Genomic DNA, 26,826 nt, shown 5'->3' on the forward strand with positions numbered 1-26,826 from the left:
TCAAGCCAAACCGGTTTTACTTTGTTTTACAGTCTCGATCTTCTTTTAAAACACACACAAACTTACACAAACACTCCTTGACAAGGCTGCTCACTCATTCCCTCCCTCCCACTGTCAGTAAAAGCATGTTTTAGTGCAGAGGTCTTCAATCTTGGCGGCGTTAAGACTTGTGGACTTCAACTCCCAGAATTCTCCAGCCAGCTATGGCTATGCTGGCTGAGGAATTCTGGGAGCTGAAGTCCGCAAGTCTTAAAGCTGCCAAGTTTGAAGGCTTCTGGTTTAGTGAATACAAACAAACAAACAAAAAAGAAATGCTGGCTTATTCGAAGCGGGTTTACCTCCACGCAGAGCGAGAAAAACAAAATAAAACAAGGAAAAGGTTAACTTATCATTCTCTTTGTACAGAAAGCCAGCTGTGAAATGCTCTTTCGGTTACTACCCGCAGCTAACAGGAGGACTTCTGTCTGTGAAACGCCAGCGGGACGGAAAGATCGGGGCCAGTGGCTACATGGAGACGGTTTTGAGATTACAAAGGTGGAATCGGTGGGGAGGGGGGGACAGGGGAGCGGGGAGCGGGGACGAAAGACATACCGAAAAGGTTTAACTGTGGAAATCGAGCTTGGAATCAGTATTTGCATATCATTTGGTTGCATTGGTGGTGGTGGTGGTGAGAGCGGGGGAAGAACGTGGTTCTGATACGTTTCCTTACGTGGAGGGGTTGAAGGCCTGGCAGTTGTGCAGAGCAGGAGCGCCAGATGGAAGGAGAGACCCCGCGAGTCCCTTGCCAGAGACAACAGCCCCCCCCCCAGGGAGAAAACTCAGTAGTCGCGATATCCTCTTGGGAGGGCGCCACGTTTCGTGGGCCCTCCCCCCCCACATACACACGCAACCCCGTCAGGGAAAGAGGAGGCCGCGAGAAGAAAGAGCAGAGCAAAGTGCAAAAAAACGCTTCCGCCGAGTCGCAGAAGGCGAGAGTGGATGAAACGAAGGTGGGAGGAAACGTTAACCCTGCTTTTTTTTTCAGGAAGCACGAGGGTCGACCGAACGGGGTCGCCTCTCACAAACCAGTGCATAGAGGAAGAGTCCCATATCTTTCGGGGTGCTGGAGGCCAAGCCTGTTGGCCCGAGGGGGTGAACGTCAGAGGAGCGTCCCCTTCCGTTCTTCCTCCCCACCCCCCCCCAAAGGAGAGGAGTTCTGCGGGTGGCGGGACAGGACGGCTGAATTCTCCGCTGCCCGCCAGTGCGAAACGTCTTAGCGCAATGCCAAAAATGGTGGCACCCCTTCCCCCCGCCCACCCACCCCTCCCCCACCCCCTCCCCCACCCAATCAAGCTGTCTACACGCCTTCCTTTTCGCTTCCTTCTCCTGAAGCAGCTCTCCTTTTCCTTTCTTTCTCTCTCTCTCTCTCTCTGGAGCCCCCAAACTCTGCCGCTCTTGGCAGCTGAAAAAGTCAGGAAAACTTCCAGTGGCAACACCACCCCCCTCCCCGCCGAATGCCTGAGGTTCAAACCCCGCCCCAATGGTCACCCCATTGCTTCAGAATACGCCTGCTTCAGAGGTCACTGCATGAGCAAGTCTTCGGCTCGGGCTCCTGTCCTCTCTCCAGACAGGAAATGGTAAAAGGGAGCAGATCCACGGAGAGGAAGGAAAGGAGAAACACCTACAAGAGGAGGTTCCAGGAAGAGAAGGGAACGCGTTCCCAAAGCAATTGTGTGCAGGTTGACTTTCGGGACGGGCTGGAAGAAGCTCCCTCCCCCCTTTGCCCCAGCCGTCATCCGGGGAAGCGTTACGGCGTGTAAGCCGGCGGTGGCTGGAACTGGTTGATGCCTTCGTACTCGGCGGGGTAAGGTTCATTCTCCTCCATCTCGGACAGGAGCTCCAAGGCCTGCTCCTCTTCTTCAGTGGGGTAGTGGCGCAGCAGGTTGGCAGCCGTGGCCAGGATGGATGCCCCGCCGGCTCCGGCCACCAGGTAAAAACTGACGGCGAATGTAACGTAGACCTGCGAGCCGTGGTACTTCTTGTGCTGCTGTTGCTGGGCGAGAATCAGCTCCGATGCCCAGTAGCAAAACCCGATCACCGTGGCGCACTGCAGCACTGCGGGCAGAAGGAAAAGACGCATGGATGGAAACATGGGGAATGAGGACATGGGCAATGACCCTTTCTCAGGCTAATACATACACACTGAGAAAGAGAGAGAGAGAGAGAGAGAGAGAGAGAGAGAGAGAGAGAGAGAGAGAGAGGCAGAGGGAGACACAGAAAGTGAAAGAGAGACTCAGAGAGACAGTGGCAGAGGCAGAGAGACACAGAGAGAGAGAGAGAGAGAGAGAAAGAAAGAGAGAGAGACAGAGAGAGAGAGACAGACAGACAGAGAGAGAGAGGGGCAGAGAGAGAGAGACAGAGGGAGACACAGAAAGTGAGAGAAAGAGAGACTCAGAGAGACAGAGACAGAGAGAGAGAGAGAGACAGAGAGAGAGAGACAAGACACAGAAAGTGAGAGAAAGAGACTCAGAGAGACAGTGGCAGAGGCAGAGAGACACACACACACACAGAGAGACAGAGAGAGAGAGGCAGAGGGAGAGAGAGAGACAGAGAGACAGAGAAAGTGAGAGAAAGAGCGAGAGAGACAGTTGGCGAGGAGCCAATGGGTTGCATTATCTCAGTTATCTGCCAAATGTACTTTTTTTTTGCTTTTTGAACACTTACGGTCTTTTTAAGATGAAAGTGTGAGATGGGGAGAGATTTGATCTTTTGGGATTTGAAGTTTATTTATTTATTTATTTATTTATTTTATTCAATTTGTAGCCCGCCCTTCTCCTGGTGGACTCAGGGCGGTGCACAGCCAGAACTAAAACACATACCAGTTGAATGTACATGCTGGACTGGTTTGTGTCATGGAGAACCGACTCGACAAAAAGATGCTTTATGACTTATTTTTCACTCAAACACGGGGTAGAAACCAAATGCACTGCAAAAAGTGGTTGAATGCCTTCCCCATAATTTTGTTCGGCCCCTCCATGATGTCATTTTGAGATGATTTTGTGGCCAAACCAAGGGCCAAAGACAGAGTTGCACCTACAGGAGAAAGCCTTCTCCTGGTACCTTCTCTTGTCCCAAAACTGCTTTTTCAAGAGGCAACTGGACTTTTTTGGTCCAGTTACACCAAAGTAACTCCAGTTGCCTCTTGAAAAAGCACCTTTGAGACAACCATGACTTGGATGACCGAGAAGCTCCGTAAGTGCTTCCTCTTGTTAGCCCAACTAATTGTGCCTTCAGTGCAGAAGGGGACTAGGTAGGTAGAGCAATAGTGGCACGTGAGCTCTAAAAATTTCCCGAGGGGAAAAACTTAACACCGTAGGAACACGCAATAGGGTGCGTTCGAGGTTCGAGATAAAGCACGCATGGAGAAAAATGAAAGTACCGTACTTTTCGGAGTATAAGACACATTTTGTTCCCCCCTAAAAGAGGGTGGAAATGTTGGTGCGTCTTATACACCGAATATAGCCATTTTTGGCCTCCCGAAACCCCGCCCCGCGCCTATCGTCTTCGCCAAAAACAGGCCCTTTTTTCGCAAAAATGGGATGCGCAGAGGATTTGGGAGGCCTGCAGTACGCCTGAGAGCTGGGGAGGGCAAAAATAGGGCCCTTTTTCACAAAAAGAGGACGCACAGAGGGTTTGGGAATCCTGCAGAGTGCTCCTAGGGGCCGGGGAAGGCAAAAAAAATTGTTTTTCTTGTTAACCTCTTCGAAATCTTGGTGCGTCTTATACTCCGGTGCGTCTTATAGTCCAAAAAATACGGTATTCGGTGGACAAGTTAAGAGGGATGGGAGGTTCTGGAAGGCCCACAGGAGCCCCACAAGAGCCTTCGCCCCCCCCACACACAAAGGAACCCAAAGCCTAATGTAAAATCAAGGCTCCCCAGCTACCTGTGAGGATGTGAGCAAAGGCGTAACGGCGCGTAATCTTCAGTGCGGCATGCTTGGGCCCGAAGACGTCGAGAAGGAAAGCTGAAAGGCTACAGATGATGCCCAAGAAGCAGAAGGCAGCAATGACCCGAAGCAGTAACACCGTCTGGGGGTTCATGCAGTAGTCTGGAAGGAGGGAGACAGAATCAAAAAGGCATTTCCGTTAAGTGGCATCACTTCTGAGCGGAAATTCTTCCTCATTTCACAGGTTCAGCCCTCCGGTTTACAACCCAGGAGGTCTACAGCACATTGCAATGTTATTTATTTATTTATGTATTTATGTATTTATGTATTTATGTATTTATGTATTTATGTATTTATGTATTTATGTATTTATGTATGTATGTATGTATGTATGTATGTATGTATGTATGTATGTATGTATTTATTTATTTATTATATTTCTATACCGCCTTTCTCCTGTAGGACTCAAGGCGGTGTACAGTCAAGAAAAATATAGATACACAAACATCGTAACATTGCTAATTAAAATTATTATTATAACATAGTTTGGCCCAATTAAATAGAACCTAAAAGTAGATAACAATTTATATCCTGAATGTTCTGGTGTTCGATAAAGCCTTGTGTTTACTGGGATATTCTTCAGATAGGGATAATTTGTCTCTTCAGAATTGCCCAGGAATTTAAAAAAATTAAATATTAAAATTAAAGAAATGTAAGAATTGCCTCTTAAATCAGGATTCTGAAAAACTCGCGTATCTCGAGGAGTCCGAGTTCCAGAAGGCTGAGGTGGGTGGAAGGAAAACACCTCAAACTATAGAGAAAAGTGATGTTTAATGGATCGAAGTGAATTATTGTGAAGGCTACCCTGAAGACAAAAAAATAAAAATGTTTTTAAGAGTTGCTTAGACAAACGGCAAAGTCCTTTCTTTGTTCTCCGTCATCCAGGTCATGGTTGTCTCAAATTTCGCTTTTTCAAGAGGCAGCTGGACTTTCTGGTTTTTCCCGAAGACGCTTCTGGGATGAGAAGGGAAACATCTTCGAAGAGGAACCAGAAAGTGAAAAATTTGGGATTTCAAGTAAATTATATTTCAGGGTGGCCCATGAGCGCTACGGGCCATGGGTGCTATTTCCAGCTGTTTGCAATAATAATAATAATAATTACAAAAAACCACCTCACTCGGAACAGCTTACATCCTCCGACGATACCTTAACAGTTCCTAGGTCCTTGGTTAGGACTCGAGCTGCTGAGCTATTAACCAGCCTCAAAGGCTGTGAATCTCACTAAAGATTAAATAATAATAATAATAATAATAATAATAATAATAATAATAATAATAATGTACTTGGTTGATCCCTAGGACGCTGGCAGCAACCCGTATCAACCATTAGCACCAATCAATTGTATTTGTGATGCATTTTTGAATGTTCAGTTGACTGAGTTTCATGTTTAATGAATAAAGTAAATAATAATAATAATGCAAGTGTCTTAAGATTATTTCACTGGTCGCTGATACTGAATTTTTTTTTTTTGCTCAACTGCCAATCTTCTTATGATCAGATTGTTTTGAATGCCTTTGAGCAGGATGCTTGACTCAATTTCCGTCAAGAGTTTCGTCTTTTGTTTTTGATAATGCTGTTGGGCTCAGATTTCAACCGCTTGCTCAGATCAACTGTCGTTTCCCTCAAGGACCTTTTCACCTACTTTAAATGTGCTTCAGTGGCTTATCCTGAGGCCCTTGCCCTGGCAACAAGCAGAACCATAAAATAAAATAAAAAAATCTCATTAAACAAGATAAGGAACCGGTTTGATCTCGTGATTTAAGCGCCACTTCATAAAGCGGGGGAGACAGCGAGTTCTAGTCTTGCCTTAGGCATGAAAACCAGCTAAAGTTTAAGTGGGATTTCCCCCCCCCCCCCCCAATGTTTAATGTTGGATGTTTGGGTCATTCTTTTTCTTTTTTCCCTTTTGTATAGATTTTTTTTTTTGCCTTTTTTTTCGTTGTTGTTACTGTTGGATGTATTTTTTTTTCCCCCAGGGTTTTTTTTGTTTTGTATTTTATTCCCATCGAGAAAACATAATAAACATAATAAATGCATATTTTTTAAAAAAGAAACTTCTTTTAATTCAGATCCATAACTGCTGGTGCACATGACCACGTGGCAGGTGGATTAATACAAGTGTTCATTGTTTATTCACTTTGGTGGAAAAAAGGCTGATTTATGTGTTCCATCTTGTCAAAGGCCGGGGCTATGAATTACCGTATTTTTCGGAGTATAAAGACACCCTCCCTCCCCCCCCTCCTCCCCGCAAAAGAGGGTGGAAATCTTGGTGTGTCTTATACACCGGTGTGTCTTATAGTCCGAAAAATACTGTAGTGACTTTTACTATTTCCTGAAGCAATTCGGTGGGTTTAGAGCTCATTAATTTTTTTTTAAAAAGAAATGCTCTTACATTTGATTTATATATATATATATTTAACTCTCACAGTTTTCCTCTCTCCAAAATCAACTTTGGGAGAACAAGAAACAAGGATGCTGGCAGTTTTAAACAAGAACGGCTTGACACTGTTCCCAATCTGTTGCACGCAGATCCTCCCCGATTCAAGACACTGAAAATCCCATTTTAATGCCAGTTTACCATGGTTACAAGTAACAATAACAACAACAAAAAAAGAGAGATCCAAAATGTGCTCCGTTTTAAGATGTTTCACATGGAGCAAATGCCACTGTTGTAATCAGAATAATACATCAGCATTTGATATACAGTAGTGGCCAAAATTGTGGAAACTTTTTGGGAAAAGTGTGTTTTTGAGGTTTGATGGCTAATAACACCCCTTTTTTGGGGAGTTTCAAGATAATCCTATTCCACTGCTAGAATGGCCTGGGAATAGCCCAAACCTTCACCCAATTGAAAATCTATGGAGCCGACTAAAGAAACTGGTTAGTCAGAAGCAACTCAGCAATAAAACCCAGTTAATAGAAGCCATCATTCAATCTTGGTTTCACATTAGAACAGCTGCAGAACTCAAAGACTTGGTTCACCCCATGGGAAGACGTTGTAAGGCCGTAATTCATGCTAAAGGTTACCCAACGAAGGATTAACTGACACGGGGATCATTTTTGTATATCTCATTTTTTCTATGGTGGTAATTTTTGTATATCTCGTTTTTTCTACGTGTTTTACTTTTTCTTCTTTCTACTGTAACTGCTATTCTAATAGCAAATCCTTCCTAAAAGTTATTGCATTACATTCTTGATTAAATTATCTTTCCATTGATATATAATTTTATGGTACCGCTCCAAAAAAAGTGGTGTTATTAGCTATTTTTTTTTAGAAAATAGACTTTTCCCAAAAGGTTTCCACAATGGTGGCCACTACTGTATACACAAGACAAGATGAATTGCCTTAGCTTCAACCTCCATTTCAGTAGGAAAAAACCTGAACTGAATGTGAGATTTTTGGCAGGGTGCGATGTACACAAAAGGAACAAACGAACCCGGGCTTGTGACCAAAATAATCCACTTTTAAAATGGAGATTGCGGAAAAACAGGTGAGGATGGAGGAGAGTGAAACAAGCAGTGAGAATTTGAAATTCCTGGTTGATTTCTCTAGTCTTCACTTGGGTTCAGGATACTGTAGGTAGAGCAGACCAAGAAATCAACTTCACCAGAAGGCTTAAACTATCTTTACTGAAACTGATTATTTATTTTATTTATTTTCTTTGATTTGTATACTGCCCTTCTCCAGCAGGGCGGTGAACAGCCAAGATAAAACAGAGCATACAAAATTTAAAAAAACAATTTAAAAGGTAATTAAATAATTTCGGCCCACGATTTAAAACAACCCAATTAAAACCAATTTCAAATTATAACAGAATCTTGCACGTCTGATTGTGTATTTACCTTCTCACCCTTCTTATGCTCAGTCATGAGTCAGTGTAGCATAACGACAACAGTAAGACTAACAATAATGTGTGAAACTTAGTGCCACCTGACTCTCAATGTCTCACGACAAGGAAATTAAAATAAAATTAATGCAGTTAGTTAAATTAAACAGTGGCTTTCAAAGGTTTTGTTATCTCCCTTAAAAAAATGTTCCAGCCGCTCTTAGACCTTAGAATAACTTTGTTGTTACTTTAAATGTATAGTAATCGGCGTACATTTAAATGAAACTTCATTGCATACAGCCCTCAAAGGACCACCTGCGATATACACTACATGAGCATGACAAAATAAATAAATAAATAGAAACAAAATTATGCAAATACCCACATATATTGTGTGACACAGAGAAAACAACACAGTCTAGTTCGGATGTATACGTGTACATGGTGAGAAAAATGAATCTTGCGAATTTATTAGACGGATGGCGTAGAGAACAAAGCTGTAGTAGTCCTACTATTAATAGTTTGAAACCTCCTCGCAGAGGGGAACGACAGAAACAGACCGTGGAATGGGTGTGTGGGGTCTCTAACAATGCTTTGAGCTCTAAGCACACAGCGCTTAGAAGCAGCATCCTGAATCACTGGAAGCAAGCTTCCTATAATCTTCTCCACTGTCCTCACCACTCTCTGTAGGGACTTTCTATCTGAGGCGCTGCTGCCACCGAAGCAAACAGGGATGCAGTTTTTTAAAACTCTCTCCATCGTGCCTTTGTAGAAAGTGGCCAGGACAGAAGGAGAAAGATGTGCTCTCTTCATCCGACGCAAGAAATGCAGATGCTGGTTTGCACGCTTCACTAAGGATGACGTGTGGAGAGACCAGTTCGGATTGTTAGTGATCTGCACCCCCAGATACTTAATACTGTTAATCACCCCTATACCTGCATCCTTGATACTGAGTGGAGTATGACTATGCCGGCTCTTTCTAAACTCTACAATGATCTCCTTTGTTTTATTAACACTGAGAACATTTAGAATACTTGCCTAGATAATCGTTCTTATTTATTTCTATCAAGGTTATTTTCCTTCCTGTTTACATCTCGGGAGCTACAGGGTAAAACCCGAGAATTCATGGGAATCATTGCTTCTTCTTCTTCTTCTTTTTTTTTTTTTTTTCCAGAGGGGAAAAAAGTGACCTTTATGCAAGCGTCTGAGATTTTCAGGAACAGAAACCAAAAAAGGCCCCGAATTATTTGTTCATGTCTTGGTAGAACAGGAAGACCTGAAATATTTTGCAGAAGCGTTCAAGGGCAGGACTTTAAGGCAGACCGCTAAAAAACCCACAGATAATCAGCCAGGGGTACAGCTGAAAATTAAGCATTTAACCCAGAGCTCAAGTTTATCTTGACTATTTGTTTATTGGTGGTGTCCACCCCCCATCACAATTTATATTTTGCATCATATTTAACAAGTTAAGTTGTGCTTTACACCTAGGGGGGTCTCCAGCCTTGGCAATTTTACAACTTTTGGGCTTTGACTCCCAGAATTGAGGAATTCTGGGAGCCGAAGTCCACACACATCTGGAGGCCCCTGGCTTTACAGGATGCCAGCAACAGGATGCCAGCTGAATTAAGAAAACAAAAACGACAGGGCAGAAGGGGTGTGGGGAAGGAGGGTGGAAGCGCTAAGTTCTTGAACTAGAACAACAGTTGTGCACTTTGTTCCCTGTGCAATAATGGCACACCTGCCAGTTATGATTTGTTGGCATTCTAAATATCACCTTACGAAAAGAGGAGGGGATACACGTCCCAAGACTTGAACCGGACGCCTGATCTTCCCCAGGTGACTCACCTTGGCTACAACCCTACTTACTGGAAAGTAGGCTCTTCCAGAGGTTGAATCTCGGGGTAAGCATGAATAATAAATTTGCAGTTTGATAGAGTCAAGACATGAGTCCGTTCAAACCTTAGTTTACTAAATAAACCAAGTTTTTACAACAACGGCTGTTAATTAACTGCATTAACAGCCGCCAAGAATTCAAAGAATAACAACTGAAAGCTTACTGTGGTTGGCAGAATGCCCAGAAGCAATTTGCAGGAAGCTGATAAGATAAGCAAGACAAGACACGAAGATATGTGAACGAAGTTGTTCCCTGCAAATTGCTTCAGTCGGTGTTCCTCCTTAAATAGGCTAAGGGAGTGGTCAATTAGCCCCAAGCCTTACTCTCCAGGAGATCTCCTCCTGAGGAGCCACTCCTGACTTTTGGCAGCTCTGCGCGCCCGTGCATCGAGAAGAGGCTCCTCCTCTTCATCCTCTTCACTTAAAGGAGCTTCTGGAGGTTCTGAAGGCCCTGGCTGAATCCCCGCCTCTGACACCACATCCTCTCCAGCCTCCTCATTGTCTGACTCAAGTGCCAGCTGCACAGGCTGCTGCCACAGCACCACACCAGCCTCCTCGCTGTCGGAATCAGCTACTAGCTGCACAGACCGCTGACCGGCCACAACAAGATGGCGGGGAACCACAATTCTGTATATCACAAGCTCTGTTATAGTTCTCGATCTACAGCCAATAGTTTAGCCAATCGCGCGCTCACATTTGCAAACCGGTAGTGAAGGTAAGTGAATACCGCTCCTGCACTAGGTCAATCTATAGTTATCTTTAAGATCACCTGTTTGCTTCTCACCTTTAAGCAGATCCGGATCAATGTATCCCAGCACATCAGCAACCCCCAGCTCCTGGCGAGAACAAGTGCCCCCGTGTATCCGTAGCCAGGCGGGCTCTGCCAAGGCAGTACACAGGGCAGTTATGGAGAGGGCCCCAGGCAGGGCAGATGCCAAGCTCCTTTCGGGTTGCTTGGGCAAGGCACTCCCATCTTGCCCTCTTCGCCTTCGGCCACCGGGCAACACTGAACCACTTGGGGTATACATGGATCTCCCTTGGGATGTTCAGCCAAATAAATCCAAGGCAACAACGAACGAAGGCTGAGACCCTTGGGATCTTCAGAGGTAGGCACTGCCAGTGCCGCTGGAGACGTAGCCAGGAGGCAGCAGGTCAACAAAAGGCCTATGGGCAGGACAAAACATCAGAGGAAGAAGGGTGGACTCTCTGGACTCTGTTGAGGAAGCGAAAAGAGACAATTGATGATGACATGCAGATACAAAGACGGGACAAGAAACTATTGTTTTTAATTGACCGCGTTATGGAGGCATGAAAGTTCCTTTCTAGATAAAGGTAAAGGTTCCCCTCGCACGTATGTGCTAGTCGTTCCTGACTCTAGGGGGCGGTGCTCATCTCCGTTTCAAAGCTGAAGAGCCAGCGCTGTCCGAAGACGTCTCCGTGGTCATGTGGCCGGCATGACTCAACGCCAAAGGCGCACGGAACGCTGTTCCCTTCCCACCAAAGGTGCTCCCTATTTTTCTACTTGCATTTTTTACGTGTTTTCGAGCGGCTAGGTTGGCAGAAGCTGGGACAAGGAACGGGAGCTCACCCCATTATGCGGCACTAAGGAGTCGAACCATTGAAGTGCCGACCTTTTGATCGACAAGCTCAGCGTCTTAGCCACTGAGCCACCGCATCCCTTCCTTTCTAGCTACCAGAGTTTAATTGTTGGGCTGGAAAACGTTGTCGACATTTGCCATGGTCAAGCAGAAGGGGAACCCCCCCCCCCAGCAATATTGGATCCCTCCCTTAAAGGCACGTGAAGATGCTTGGAATCTGGGTTGGGAAAAATTATAAAGGATTACAATAATTCTCAGACCAAAGGAAGGGATTAAGCCCAATAGTCAACTAGAAGGATATTGTCATTAAAGCAATGGGGGATCTGACAACAGTTCATATTTTCATAAAACATCCCTTTGTCTTTCGTTTCGAGGCCACTAACATATAAAAACAACTCGACAAAGACCACACATGTCTCCACCATTACTGACAGCAATATGTGTAATACTCAAGAGAATCAGTGAATCACTAACTGCGAGTCTGAGGAATATAAACAGGATGGGAGCTTACTCTCAAGGCCACTGTATATTCACACACTCTTTCCTTTGAAAAGTCTATTCTATTCAGTGTATAAGACACACACAGACATTTTCACCCCCTTTGGGAGACAAAAAAGTGCGTCTTATAGTCTGAAAAATACGGTAGGTTATTGAATTCAATCCATGATCAGGACAGGAATCCAAACTGTAGCATGGGTAGTCCTCCATTTATGTCCACAATTGAGCCCGACAGTTCCGCTGCTAAGCAAGACCGCTCTTAAGTGAATTCTGCCCCATGTATGACTTTTCTCGCTGACGTTGTTGAGTGAATCACAACAATTGTTGAGTTAGGTAACACGATTAAGTGAAGCTGGCTTCCCCGCTGAATTTACTTGTCAGAAGAGCGCAAAAGGGGATGATCACATGACCCTGGGACACTGTGACCGTCATAAGTAGGAGTCAGTTGCCTAGCATCCGAATTCTGATCATGTCACCATGGGGACACTACAACGGTCATACATATGAACCGGCTGTCAAGCATCCAATGTAAATCACATGACCATGGGAATGCTGGAAACAGTCATAAATGTGAAAAATGGCCGTAAGTCACTTTTTCCAGCGCAACTTAGAACTAAGGAGAAATTTCCTGTGAGAACAATTAATCAGTGGAACTGCTTGCCTCCAGAAGTTGTGGATGCTCCAACACTGGAAGTTTTTAAGAAGAGTTTGGATAACCATTAGTCTGAAGTGGTGCAGGGTTTCCTGCCTAAGCAGGGGGTTGGACTAGAAGACCTCCAAGGTCCCTTCCAACTCTGTTATTCTATTCTATTCTAAATCCAAACTGCATAACTCTATAGTGAAGCCTTTGAGAGGACCAGAAAAGAATCTCTGTCTTTCCCACACTCAAATTTCTTTTTTTCCAGCATTCTCTGACCATGTAATTTTTTTCTGTCTCCCATTTTCTCTGGCTGCCCTAGGGTGCAATCCAAGTGTTGACCAAAGCAGAGAAGTGACTCTTGAGTTACAGGTAACTTTTACTGCCTCCAATAACATAAAGGATGGGTGTTTATGACCCTGCAGTGATAGCAAGGGTTCTTTTCTTTCTTTCTTTTATTCTCTTTTTAAAAATTTGGTTCCTGGTATTTTCTTTCCCGAGTGGTTAGATTTCATTTGAACTGGTCCTGTTTACTATTATCTGTTTTACTTGTTTTAGTAAGTCATATGTCAGAGTCAAAGGGTGACCAGGGAGGCATCTCAAATTAGCCGACTAGAAACTTTTGTGATGGGTGTGTATGGGTGTGCGTCCGTATACATACACAAGTATGTATAGATTAGATTAGATTAGATTAGATGGATGGATGGACGCAGAGACAAACATAGAGTTTAGTGATAAGTCATAGGATGAATAGATTGAGATAAACTAGAGGGAGAGAGAGAGAGAGATAGATAGATAGATCGATATGGATGGATACATAGATGATAGATAGATAGATAGATAGATAGATAGATAGATAGATAGATAGATAGATAGATAGATATGGATGGATACATAGATGATAGATAGATAGATAGATAGATAGATAGATAGATAGATAGATAGATAGATAGATAGATAGATAGATATGGATGGATACATAGATGATAGATAGATAGATAGATACATAGATGATAGATAGATAGATAGATAGATAGATAGATAGATAGATAGATATGGATGGATACATAGATGATAGATAGATAGATAGATACATAGATGATAGATAGATAGATAGATAGATAGATAGATAGATAGATAGATAGATATGGATGGATACATAGATGATAGATAGATAGATAGATATGGATGGATACATAGATGATAGATAGATAGATAGATAGATAGATAGATAGATAGATAGATAGATAGATATGGATGGATACATAGATGATAGATAGATAGATAGATACATAGATGATAGATAGATAGATAGATAGATAGATAGATAGATAGATAGATAGATAGATAGATAGATATGGATGGATACATAGATGATAGATAGATAGATTGATACATAGATGATAGATAGATAGATAGATAGATAGATAGATAGATAGATAGATAGATATGGATGGATACATAGATGATAGATAGATAGATAGATACATAGATGATAGATAGATACATAGATGATAGATAGATAGATAGATAGATAGATAGATGATAGATAGATAGATAGATAGATGATAGATAGATAGATAGATAGATAGATGATAGATAGATAGATAGATGATAGATAGATAGATTGATACATAGATGATAGATAGATAGATAGATAGATAGATAGATAGATAGATAGATATGGATGGATACATAGATGATAGATAGATAGATTGATACATAGATGATAGATAGATACATAGATGATAGATAGATAGATAGATAGATAGATAGATAGATAGATAGATGATAGATAGATAGATAGATAGATAGATGATAGATAGATAGATATGGATGGATACATAGATGATAGATAGATAGATAGATACATAGATGATAGATAGATAGATAGATAGATAGATAGATAGAATGAGAGATAGATAGATAGATGATAGATAGATAGATATGGATGGATACATAGATGATAGATAGATAGATAGATGATAGATAGATAGATTGATACATAGATGATAGATAGATAGATAGATAGATAGATAGATAGATAGATATGGATGGATACATAGATGATAGATAGATAGATTGATACATAGATGATAGATAGATACATAGATGATAGATAGATAGATAGATAGATAGATAGATAGATAGATAGATGATAGATAGATAGATAGATAGATAGATGATAGATAGATAGATATGGATGGATACATAGATGATAGATAGATAGATAGATACATAGATGATAGATAGATAGATAGATAGATAGATAGATAGATAGATAGAATGAGAGATAGATAGATAGATGATAGATAGATAGATATGGATGGATACATAGATGATAGATAGATAGATAGATACATAGATGATAGATAGATAGATAGATAGATAGAATGAGAGATAGATAGATAGATAGATATGGATACATAGATGATATAGAAAGCTAGATAGACTCACATACAGACAGACAGATATTGTGAACTATCCTAAAAATCCTCCAGGCTTAAAGCGGCCAAGGTTGGAGAGCCCTGCTCTAAACGGCCCCCCCTCCATTTCACTCCTCCCCCCCCTCCCCCCCATCATCATCATCATCATCCTGGAGGGTCTCCACCACATCAGCGCCCCAATTTCTCTTCTCCAGGATCCCCCAACGCGCCCAACCCCAAAATCCGGGTGGGCGAATCCCCAGAACCCCCCCCTCCCCCCTCCCATAACCAGGAAACCCTCCCTTCCCCTCCCCCATTCCAGGGGCGGGACGTCCTCCCGTCAATCACCGATTCGCTCTGGGGCCCCCCTCCCCACAACCCAATCACCCCCCCCCCAGCGGGCCCTTCCTTCCTTCCTCCTCACCGCTGCCGCTCCCGAGGCCTGAGCCGCGGCGGGCCTCCGTGTGGGGGCTGCCCTCGCGACCGAGCTGAGGGGGCCGCCGAGCGCTGACAAAAAACCGCCGCCGCTCCCTCAGCTTCCCGGCCGCCGCCGCCGCCGCGCTTCCGCTTCCGCCCCCTCGAGGCGACGTCACGGCGCCGCGTCGCTTTCCCTGCGAGACGTCACGGAGTTTACGTCACTTCCCTGCGAGACGTCACGGCGATTATGTCGCGTCTCGCGTGACGTCACGGCGCCGCGTCGCTTTCCCCCCCCTCCCCGAGGGGACGTCGCGGCGTTTAGGTCGCTGCCCGCGTGACGTCACGGCGTCGTCACGGCGGCCGCCTCAGAAAACCCAACCGCCATTACTGTCTTGGCCTACCACATAGAAACGCACACAAAACACACAGCGGGCCGAAAATGGGTCGAGAAACAACTCATGAAACGGGAAGGCCTTGGTTCTCCGCGCCCTCCCCCCCTCCCGTGTCGCCTTGGGGGGGGGAGGTCCGAGGAATATCCCCTCCCCCCCCAGGTCTTGGGAGCCTGGGCCTACTTCGGCGGTGCTGAAAAGGAAACAAAGGGGGGGGCGGAAGGGGAGAAAGACTACGAATCCCAGCAGCCTTTGCGCTGGAGGAGACTTCCGGTGCTGCCCGTTCAAAGGGGCTTCCGCGCTGATAAACAAGGAAGGGCAGGAGGCCCCTGCAGCGGCGTACTACACAGCCCATCCTTCCCAGCCAGGGGCCGCCTTGGGCTGAATCTCAGGTGGGTGCTGAGGCCTTCAGTCCCGCGGGAGCGAGAAGCGGGGCTGTTTCTTTTCCCCCCCGAGAGAGAACAAGGCCAGGTAGTCCTCGACTTACGACCACAGGGGAGCCAGAATTTCCGTTGCTAAGCGAGACGGTTGTTAAACCTCGAACGGTCACCAAAACGGGACTGTTGCAAATCGAGGACTATCTAATACCGTTAAGTCCTCGGATGGGAAATTGCAGGGAGTCCTCGACTTACGACCACAAGGGAGCCCAACACCTCTGTTGCTAAGTGAGACGGTCGTTAAGTGAGTTTTGCCCCCATTTTTACGACCTCTCTTGCCACCGTTGTTAAGTGAATCCCTGCGGCAGTGAAGTTAGGAACCCGGCCGTTGAGTGGTTGGCTTGCCAGGAGGTTGCCAAAGGGGATCACTGCGACGGTCATAAATAGGAGCCAGTTTCCAAGCCCCTGAATTTTGACCCGGTGACCATGAGGATGTCACAATGTCGTAACATGTGCAAAATGGTCATAAGCCACTTTTTTTCAGTGCTATGCTAACTTATTTAATTAATTAATTAATTAATTAATTAATGTATTTATATGCCGCCTTTCTCCTGAAGGACTCAAGGCGGCGAACACAAGTTAAAAAGCATGCAACAATAAAATCCCCTTAAAACCAAATAAGCAATAAATAATAAAATATTAAAACCCAGAATCATAGTCAGCCCATTTGTTTGAACAGCCAAGTCTTCAGGTCACGACGGAAGGAGCGGAGATCAGGAGCCATACGGAGCTCGGTAGGTAACTCATTCCAAAGTGTGGGAGAAACTTGAAAGAGTCAAACAAATAAATGGTTATAAGTCAAAGATTCCCTGTGGTTCATTACATTTTTATGCTGCCCAACTCTCAACAATTTTGGATGGCTTCTCAGCCTCTTTTTTGTTTCACTCCCCCTTTCCCAGCATTAAGAGCCTTCTCCAGAAGGCTGCGTCTTTACATAGTCCAAAGTTGTATAATTTGAACCTTGATCATTTGTGCCTGTGGTGAAAATGATTTGTTTGACAGTCCATTGGCTTTTTTTTCTCCTTTGTCCACAGCATTCTCAGGCATCGACTCCCAAGACCACCGTTCAAAGGCATCAGTAATCTTCCTATCGGTCCAATTTTGGCTTGTTGGATTCTTTCCTTACAACCTTTATCGGATTGTGGTCTGCCCAAACCTTGGGTTCTATTTCTATCTCTTGTACACATGTTTTTGGTTCTAATGACATCCATACCATTTCTATTCTAGACCAGGATTTATGCCTATTTGAATAGAATGAATACTGATTTTCCTTAGGGTGCGTTACTCTCCATACATCTTGAGTTCCTATTTCTTCCATCATTTTGAAAAGAAGTTTTAGGGAGCGTTTTCCTGGCTTTTTTACCCATTTTACTACTCTTCTAGTCTAGTTCTGTGTCTACAATTGCGTTAAAGTCTCCTACCACACAGATATTTTCATATTCCATTCTGTGGGATTCTTGAATTACAGCATGGAAGCCCTTGTTAAAATCAGGAATACAAAAAAAACCCCATTCTGACCTGCGATTTAAATGAAGCTCTTCTGCTGAAATAAAACTTATTTTTATTTGCAGGGTTTTTAGGTTCGGTTCTGTCGTGACCACTTGGTGTTCCAATGAAGGACTCCTTGACCCTCCTGTCCCGCATCCAGGCACACCCGGACTCCCGATGCTGGTTCCTCGCCTGGAATCCTAAAGGGACGCTGCTGGCTTCCTGTGGTGGAGACCGTAGCATCCGCATCTGGGGGAAAGAAGGTAGGCTCAGGTGGTCAGCTTCGTGTTGACATTTCCAGGAAGGGAGAATGCAGAGAGTGCGTGTGTCAGGGTTCCAAGTAACACCGCCAACGAAAGAAGACTCTGATGCTTGAGTTTCCTCAAAGTTCCGTTTTATGTGTCATATTGGCACATCTGGGAAAACCCGAATCTGAAAGTTTCCAGGTTTTCCCCACCCAAGTGAAAGTTCAACTCCCTGCCCAGCACCCACATGTCCATCACATGGTCCAATCATCCACCGTCCAAATTGGAGATACCTCCCAGTCATTCGACTCCAGGTGCCAGGGCAAGACGTCCTTGACTCTCTGAGAAAGGAATGTTATTTTGACTACACATATCACCCATACTCTATGCAATCCCCCCTCCCATTTTCCCATAACAGAAAAGGTGGCAAATGTAAAAGATGGCTTCCAGGTCTGACAGGATGGTGTTCAGATTTGAAAAAGAAAAAGGGATTTGGATCATGTGAAGGCACACGCTGATATTGTCACCAACTCCTTAAAAGAAGCTCGCTCTTCCTTACCTCGAACAGCAGCATGTTTGATTTGAGGAGTAAGGATAAGAGGAGGAGCAACCTGTGGGCCCACCCACGTTTTGAATCACCTTTTCCTATTTGAATCCAGATCTCAGGAATCCCCTAATGAACAAACAAAAGGGAAGCTACCGTAGATACTTGATTAATACAGTTAGTCTTGGGGTGCAAGATCAGGCAAGGATGTTGCCAACCTACATTGCCAGGTGCTTTCTCTCTCGTCAGGCGAGGCCTGGGTGTGCAAGTCCATTCTGGATGAAGGGCATCAAAGGACCATCCGTAAGGTAGCCTGGTCCCCCTGTGGGAACTACTTGGCTTCAGCCAGCTTTGATGCGACCACCTGCATTTGGAAGAAGAACCAGGACAATTTCGAGGTACAGCAGCATCCTTTGTGGCTTCGAATTCAGATTTGCTCAGTGGAAAAATAATATGTTTAAATTGCAAGATTTGATGATTAACCAGGGGAAAGAATTAAGGCATCTTGAATCCTTTGTTACGCGGTGCTCTTGCAGAATCATTTGGTTTCAATGTTCTCCATTTCAAGTTTTTTATTTTATATTGCTTATACATATCAATGCGTGAATAGTGTGATCTCTGGGTATCATACATTTCAGTACAACAAACAATGTTATTACTCCTAGTTATTACATTTCATTTTCATAGTTTCACATACTCATATATTTTACTATTACCCTTCAATTCTAAACCATCCTATTTGTTCCTTTATATACCTTTGTGTCAATATATCTATATCTATATATTTATTATTATCCCCCTCTTATTTCTACCTCAATTTTAATTTGTTTTTTTCCCTTTCCAATATTGTTACAATATTCAAAGACGTGTTGTTGTTTTTTCCCCTTCCTTTAGTTGGTTACAATGTTGTCAAACGAGCACCATGCGTAGCAAGAAAATTGTGAAAATAAAGGGGGAATGTACACAAAACATGACACTATTTGAAAATTTTACAATTCATAATAACAAATATTTACTGGGCGCAATTTATAGTACACAATTTGGAACTGAGTAATTCAAATCTTGTGTGACTACGTGGGTGCAAAATTGGAATACAGTTAAAAACATGGAACAGTGAGGATCTCAAATGTAGGGAAAAAAAATATCAAGTCACTGTAAACATTATACTTGGAGACAAATTTTCTAAGTCTTTTGTGACCTTAAATGATGTGAAGCCAGATTCACATCATTTAACCACTGCAGTGATAGAAGAAAAAGCAGTTAAAGGGGGCAAAATTCATTTAGCATCAGAAATTTTGAGCTCAGTTGTGGTCGTGAGGTCTATCTATACTAACGGTCAAGGCAAATTGGTGCCAGATATGGCACCAATTTGGATGCCATATCTGGGCAGCATAAACGGAGGGATAGAATCAAGATCACTTGAAGTGTTAATGCCTTAGTAAGGCCACACTTGGAACACGGCATCCAGTTTCAGTTGCCACGATGTAAAAAAGATGTGGAGACTCTAGAAAGAGTGCAGAGAAGAGCAACAAAGAGGATTAGGGGACTGAAGGCTAAAACATATGAAGAACAGGTGCTGGAATTGGGTAGGTCTATAATGAAGAGAAGGACTAGGGGTTACATGATAGCAGTCTTCCAATATCTCAGGGGTTGCCCCAAAGAAGAGGGAGTCAAACTATTCTTCAAAGCACCTGAGGGTAGAACAAGAAGCCACGGGTGGAAACTAATCAAGGAGAGAAGCAACTTAGAACTAAGGAGAAATTTCCTAACAGTGAGGACAATTAATCAGTAGAACAACTTGCCTTCAGAGGTTGTGAATGCTCCAACACTGGAAGTTTTTACGAAGATATTGGATAGCCATTTGTGTGAAATGGTGCCGGGTTTCCTGCCTAAGCAGGGGGTTGGACTAGAAGACCTCCAAGGTCCCTTCCAACTCTGTTATTCTATTCTAATATGAGTCAGCGGAATTCACAGGGGGCTGGAGTTAGGCCACTTGTGGGAGCGTGGCGATTCCAAATTGATGGTGCGTTTGACTCCGCCCTCGGGGCCCCTCCTGCTCATCTCCTCCACTTGTCCTGCCATCGAACATTTCTCTTCGTGGTCTCAGATTGCCGGTTGCCATTCTTCCCATTAGAAACATCTCCTCTCTTTCTCCACCCAGTGTGCAGCGACTCTGGAGGGCCACGAGAATGAGGTGAAGTCTGTAGCCTGGGCCCCATCCGGCAGCCTCCTGGCTACCTGCAGCCGAGACAAAAGTGTCTGGGTTTGGGAAGGTGAGCGAGAGCTTGGAGAATCGTGGGAGGCAGACAATCGTTTGGCGATGGTGGGTTGGCAGGAGGAGCGGTGGCATTGGAATTTTCAGAACCTGTTACGGTGCTCTCACAAAATGGCAGCCAGGATATAAGCACGGCTAATCACAACCCCACTCCCATTTGACCCCCAAAAGCGAATGAATGAACTTCTGTCATCACAGCCCCACAGAACACGGCACTGCTGCGGCTTCTGATTTTGCTATCTGGGCGTACAGAAGGGGCAGGACTGCTGTCTAAGAATATCAAAGGGCATTTGTGCAAATCGGGCTGACAGATTTTAAAACCTTTCTCTTCTTCTTCTTGTGCCATATCCGTCACCGGACGTTGGCGATCATGTTGGCGATCCTATTTTTGTCAACAGCCGTATGAAAAAGTGCTGCTGAGTTTTGTCCAAACGAGTCCCTTAGGTTTTGAAGCCACGATGTTCTTCTGCCTGGACCTCATTTGCCTTCAGTATTTCCCTGGAGAATTAAGTGAAGGATGCCGTATTTTTCTGGGTGTCGCATCACAGGTCCAAAATATTCTAACTTTCTCTTTTTGATGGCTTTGATGATTTCCCTTGGCTTTCCCAGGTGGCTTGTCACCTCCTCATTTCTGATTTTGTCAACCCGTCTTATAAATTTAACAGCAGCCTGTAAATCCACATTTCAAATGCTTCCAGTCTCTTTCAAGTGGTTTTCTGTCAGAGACCAACTCTCCACTCTGTAGAGCAGGATAGAAAAGATGTTTAACATCTGACAAGCCTCATGTTCAGTTTTAGGTTTGTCGTGACTGCAGAAGACTTTTTTTCATTTTGAAGGATGCTGTTCGAGCTTTCTCTCTCCTTGTTTTTACTTCACTGATCATGTCCCAGCTTTCATATAAATTAAGACCTCTTTAAAAGGGAAGAGCCTTGGTAGTACAGTGGTCTAAAGCACCCTGTTATTAAGACCAGCTGCCTGCAATTACTGCAGGTTCAAATCTCGCCAAGGCTCAAGGTTGACTCAGCCTTCCATCCTTTCTAAGGTAGGTGAAATGAGGACCCGGTTTGTGGGGGCAATAAGCTGACTTTGTATAAATATACAAAAGGATGAAGGCTATTGCTTAGCGCATTGTAAGCCGCCCTGAGTCTCCGGAGAAGGGCGGCATATAAATCAAATTTAAAAATAATAATAATAATAATAATAAAATTAGGGAAGCTGCCAAAAAGCAAGGAGAAGTTAACCTACGGTTCTGTCTTTCTATAATATGGAAAAATGGAACTTGTGAGTCTGTTTGTTTTTATTGTAAATCCATGGAGCGGATAGGAGAGGGAGGATGTGTTTCTGTCTTTTCACTTGGTTCACATTCTCTACCGAATTACTTTTACGGTTGATTGCACCGTCAGCCAAGATGTTCAGACCAGATTTGGCATTTTTGTCTGCTTGCCAAGGATCTGGGATAGGCAGATGTGGATGCTTGATGGTGTTGGGAGATACTGGGGCAAGATGTAAGCTGTTCTGACTAAAGCTGCCTTTCGCAATTGACCAATGGGGATTTTGTCAGTGCCAGTGATATTGTTATGGTTTGCCACGTAGTCAGCCAGATGTTCAGAGTGAACTTGGCATATTTGCCCACCTATCGAGTCCTGGAACAGGCAAGCGTGGATGTTTAATAGTGTTAAAAGTATCATCCCTGGATGTAAGCTATTCTGAGTAAAGCTGCCTTTTGCAATTGACAGATGGGGATTTTTATTATTCAGTTTTTATCAAATTCTCTCCGTTACAGTGGACGAAGAGGACGAGTACGAGTGCATGAGCGTCTTGAATTCTCACACACAGGATGTCAAGCATGTTGTCTGGCATCCTAACCAAGAGGTGAGTCCAACTTCCTTCCTTAAGGTAAGGTCGGGAGCCCTCCTTTTCTGCATTGCTGCAACCGCTAGAGCAGGGTGTCAAACACACATCGTCACAGCACATATCGGGACTTCTTTTCCCTTTGCTAAACCAGGCGTGGGCATGGCACGTGCCCAGCTCGTGACATCTGGCCCTCAGGCTGCAAGTTTGACAGCCCTGAGCTAGAAGATTGTTTTTGTGAAACAAATGCCGAGATTCTCTGGAAATGGGCATCTTTCCTGTGGCCCAGCGGGTTTGCAATTCCTTTTGGTTCTTCTGCCAATGCTGATTTGGGTTTCCCTCTTGGGGTTTTTTTTCTCTCCTCCCAGCTGCTGGCATCTGCCAGTTACGATGACACCGTCAAACTGTATCGGGAAGAGGAAGACGACTGGGTGTGCTTCAGCACCTTGGAAGGACACGAGTCCACGGTGTGGAGCTTGGCTTTTGACCAGACTGGAGAAAGGCTGGCTTCCTGTAGTGATGACAAGACGGTGCGCATTTGGCACCAGTTTAAGCCAGGCAATGAGCAAGGTGGGTGGTACAGCACAGTGCCCTGTGTTAAATCCCAGTGGATAGAACTGTTCCGTTTATTTATTAAATTTATTTGCCATCCATCTTTGCCACAAGGTGTCCCTGGGCAGCTTACAACATTACAATAAAAATACAAAATTATGATGAAAAGATGGGAGGGAAGGGAGCATGATGCACCGTGGGGAGGTGAGGTCGAAAGTCCCTACAGAGAGTGGTGAGGACAGTGGAGAAGATTATAGGAAGCTCGCTGCCTGTTATTCAGGATGCTGCTCGTAAGCGCTCAGTGCTTAGAGCTCAAAACATTGTTAGAGATCCCACACACCCACTTTACAATCTGTTTCAGTTGCTCCCCTCTGGGAGGGGGTTTCGAAGTATTTCTAGCAGGACTCTCCGATTCTGTAGCAGCTTTGTTCCCTACGCCTCCCTCTGGTAAACTCACAAGATTTGTTTTGCTCACCATGTACATACCGTATTTTTCAGAGTATACGCCGCACCTTAGTTTTTGGGGAGGGAAATAAGAAAAAAGCTGATTGGCAGGTGGATTGGCCTCCCGGAATACCCCCAATCAGCTGTTCCCAGAGGTGAATTTTAGCAACAGGTTCCTGGTTGTGAGCTCTGTGCCTTGCTTTTTTTCCTGCCTCTGAAAGCCCCTGAAACAGCTTCAGAAAAAAAAAGCCTCTGAAGCTCTGTTCGGAGGCTTTTTTTCTGAAGCCCTGTTTGGAGGCTTTTTTTCCCCTGAAGCTTCATTTCTGATGCTTTTTTTCAGCCTCTGAAACCTCCGTTTGAGAAGCTGGGCGGGGCTACATTCGGAGTATAAGATGCACCCAGATTTTTACCCTCTTTTTTGGGGGAGAAAGGTGCGTCTTATACTCCGAAAAATACGGTATATACATCCGAACTGGACTGTGTTGTTTCTCCGTGTCATATATGTGGGTATATGCATTATTTATTCGGTCATGGTTATGTAGTGCATATTGGAAGTGGTGACCCTCTTGAGAGCTGTATGTAAGGAAATTTCACTTTTATGTATACCAAAGTGACAGCAAACTTATTCTGTTCTTCTATATTAGTCCATCAACCACCTCCAGCATGGTACGCAGGTGCCACTAACTTCAACAACTGCAGTGATTCACTTAATTGTGGCAAGAAAGGTTGTAAAATGGAGCAAAATTCACTCAACAACACTGTCCCACTTAGCAATAGAAATTTTGGGCTCAATTATGGTCATTAAGTTGAGGATTATTTCTAGTAAGACTGCATGTGAATAAGGTTCTGAGCCAAAGGCAAAATCCTGGTTACCATAAAACCTAGTACTAGATCACTTAAGGGCCACCAAATCCCCCTCCTACCCACTCATATTTTCCGTTCCTAGCAGCTATTCCTCAACTCCCAAGGCTCCGTAACTGAAATCTCCCCTTTTCTCCCCGAGGCCTGAAGCCCCTGAGGCAGAGCCAAGAGGCAGCGGCTTAAGGAGCTCTCTTGTGTCTTTCAGGCGTGGCCCGTAGCGGTACTGATCCCATTTGGAAGTGCGTTTGCACCCTGTCTGGTTTCCATACGCGGACCGTCTACGACGTGGCATGGTAAGTGGAGATGCTTCCCACAGGGTCCCAGGAACAAGCCGAGATCTGTGTCAAGGATGGGTTCTGGTGGGGGTGTTTTTGCAGGTCGCGCACCATTGTGGATGAAGGAGTAGCACAACTCTTTAAGTGCTCCTCTACAGCAACCGTAAACACTCAAAGAGCCATTTGGACCCACTTTCCACAGAAAAGAAAACACCGGGAGCCACAAAAACCCTTCCCGTGCCTGACTATTTCTTGAGCGTCCACAAAACTAGCATATACAGTTGAATTAAACCTTCTGTTTTCTTCTGAAACTTTTCTTTTCTTGGATTTATCCATGGTTGGCCTACCGGGAGTTGAAAAGCTCAATAAATCACGTGCCGGCGGGTGTTGCACATTGGCGGTTGTGATGCATATTTTGAGTGACAGGGAGCCACAGCAGAGGGGTGAAAGAGCCACATGCGGCTCCAGAGCCGCAGGTTGCTGATCCCTGTTCTACAGTATAATGTAGGTTCATGAAGGCTGTTTTCCACTATAGAACATTTAAGGTTTTGCGACTGTTCCCGATTCCTACAACGAAAGCCATTTAAACTCTGCCACTTTGCAACATCTTTGGATAAAGATGGTTTAGCTACTATTTTATAGTTGGCTTAAGACACTAATTTTACCCCTTAACCTTCCCTGCCAGAGCAGAGAAAAGAATAGCTGCATTTGTAAATTTGGATTTACCCCTGCAGGGGTTTGGATTAGAAGACCTCCAAGCTCCCCTGTTTGAGTGGCATGATGGCCTAGTGATGAAGACGCTCACCTTCCCCTTGGAAGGTTGAGAGATCAATCCTGGGTAGCGGCAGATGTTTCTCTCCTAAGGCGCAAAATAATTAAAAAAAAATCTCATTTGCTGTGAACTCCACGTAGGCATCAGGAAGGGCATCCGGCCAGCAAACGCTCAGTTCCATTGTCGCCCCAAGTCCACCCTGAATTAAGGGATTACAGGATCATAAAAAGGGAGGGTTTTTTCATTGTCAGCTTCTCTTTAAAATGCCCCCGTATGTCCTGAATCCTGATCCAGAATTCCTTTTCTTTTTCCCAAATTCTTGGCAGGTGTCACCTGACAGGTGCCCTAGCCACCGCCTGCGGAGACGACGCCATCCGGGTGTTTGAGGAAGAGCCTCTCTCGGACCCTCATCAGCCCACCTTCTCCTTGACCGCCCACATGGCCCAAGCCCATTCTCAGGATGTGAACTGTGTTGCCTGGAACCCCAAGGAGCCGGGGATGCTGGCTTCGTGCAGCGATGATGGAGAAATGGCCTTCTGGAAGTACCAGCGCCCAGAGACTTGCTGAATTACCTTGTTATCTCCAGGTATCTTGGGGTTCGTGAGCAACAGATCCCCCAGAAAAAGCAACGAAACCTCCTACAAATTGACTGAACTCTGCGGTAGTTGTTTCCATCCTACAGTTCCCCAGGTGAGAACTTAACTATCTAAAAAGGAAATCACTGGATTTAATGAAGAGGGAAATCTGATGATTCTTTGGCCTGGATCCAGCCAAGGCAAGACTGCGCTGAAGGTGGATTTCCAAAGTAGGCCCGCCCGAAAGGAACCTTCTAAGCCGGCTTCAGTTAAGTGAAATAATAGGCTTGAAATGTTGGTTTCTGCTTATATAAAACCAGGAAAGGGAAAGGAGCCGTTATTTGAACATCTATAAAATGAATAAAAAGGGAAAAATTGCTGTTATTCATCTTGACTCCTTTATTAAACGACAGCTTCCCCAACCTGGTGCTCAGGTAGGCTAGGGATGCCGGGAAAAGATTTTGGGGGAAATGAAGAGAGATACGGGCTGGAGAAAGAGGAAAAGGATGGAATTTCAGAGGTCAGGACTGATAATACAAGTTTTTTGGGGTTTTTTTTTTTTTTTGCCAAGGAATGTCTTCTTCAGGATTTCTCTTTCCATTTAGGATAGGCACCTAGTTTTTCTCAACCATCTGCTTCCCATTCCATTTTTTAAGAACAATCATCTCCAATTAAATTATTTTTCACTAATGAATGACCTGATACAGGCCAACTTTTTCATCATTTCCTTCACCTTCTCATCCATGTTCTTTCTCATCCATTGAGACGTATAGTTGCCATCATCTGATTTGATTTGTTTTGTTTTGTTTTTCCCCCAAAGCATTGCTGGGACGTTG

At 44.3% G+C, this 26,826-nt stretch overlaps 2 protein-coding genes across 5 annotated transcripts; one reads left to right on the forward strand and one right to left on the reverse strand.

Annotated features, from left to right (window-relative positions):
- On the reverse strand, nt 1-15,686 carry TMEM127 (transmembrane protein 127). The gene is made up of 4 exons (XM_087875789.1): nt 15,290-15,686; nt 10,491-10,919; nt 3,924-4,088; nt 1-2,094 (listed from the first exon to the last, which is right to left on the reverse strand). The coding sequence occupies exons 2-4, from the start codon at nt 10,732-10,734 to the stop codon at nt 1,787-1,789; spliced, it is 717 nt and encodes a 238-aa protein (XP_087731915.1). The 5' UTR covers nt 10,735-10,919; nt 15,290-15,686; the 3' UTR covers nt 1-1,786.
- CIAO1 (cytosolic iron-sulfur assembly component 1) lies at nt 15,574-26,374 on the forward strand. Of its 4 annotated transcripts, none has more exons than XM_087875788.1 (9): nt 15,677-16,063; nt 17,143-17,269; nt 17,680-17,859; nt 18,635-18,783; nt 20,547-20,658; nt 22,444-22,532; nt 22,880-23,081; nt 24,574-24,661; nt 25,742-26,374. In XM_087875788.1, the coding sequence occupies exons 3-9, from the start codon at nt 17,721-17,723 to the stop codon at nt 25,980-25,982; spliced, it is 1,020 nt and encodes a 339-aa protein (XP_087731914.1). In that variant the 5' UTR covers nt 15,677-16,063; nt 17,143-17,269; nt 17,680-17,720; the 3' UTR covers nt 25,983-26,374. The 4 variants fall into 4 exon arrangements, with proteins under 4 accessions (XP_060539303.2, XP_087731914.1, XP_060539304.2 ...); XM_060683321.2 differs by having other exon boundaries at nt 15,928-16,063; nt 17,143-17,180; XM_060683320.2 differs by lacking the exon at nt 17,143-17,269 and having other exon boundaries at nt 15,574-16,063.
- Nucleotides 26,375-26,826: the final 452 nt, after the last annotated feature.

Source organism: Pantherophis guttatus, chromosome 9 (assembly GCF_059756535.1).
Source record: "Pantherophis guttatus breed Tessera chromosome 9, ASM5975653v1, whole genome shotgun sequence".
Taxonomy (NCBI): Eukaryota; Metazoa; Chordata; class Lepidosauria; order Squamata; family Colubridae; genus Pantherophis; species Pantherophis guttatus.

Bases quoted from the DNA above. Each gene is read 5' to 3' on its own strand.
- TMEM127 (XM_087875789.1), bottom strand. From the start codon at position 10,734: ATGTATACCCCAAGTGGTTCAGTGTTGCCCGGTGGCCGAAGGCGAAGA. The intron at 4,089-10,490 runs GTGAGAAGCAAA...CCCTCCTTCCAG, and splicing joins TGATCCGGATCTGCTTAAAG to ACTACTGCATGAACCCCCAG. The intron at 2,095-3,923 runs GTAGCTGGGGAG...TTCTGCCCGCAG, and splicing joins CTTTGCTCACATCCTCACAG to TGCTGCAGTGCGCCACGGTG.
- CIAO1 (XM_060683320.2), top strand. From the start codon at position 17,721: ATGAAGGACTCCTTGACCCTCCTGTCCCGCATCCAGGCACACCCGGAC. The intron at 20,659-22,443 runs GTGAGCGAGAGC...TCTCCGTTACAG, and splicing joins AAGTGTCTGGGTTTGGGAAG to TGGACGAAGAGGACGAGTAC. The intron at 23,082-24,573 runs GTGGGTGGTACA...TGTGTCTTTCAG, and splicing joins TAAGCCAGGCAATGAGCAAG to GCGTGGCCCGTAGCGGTACT.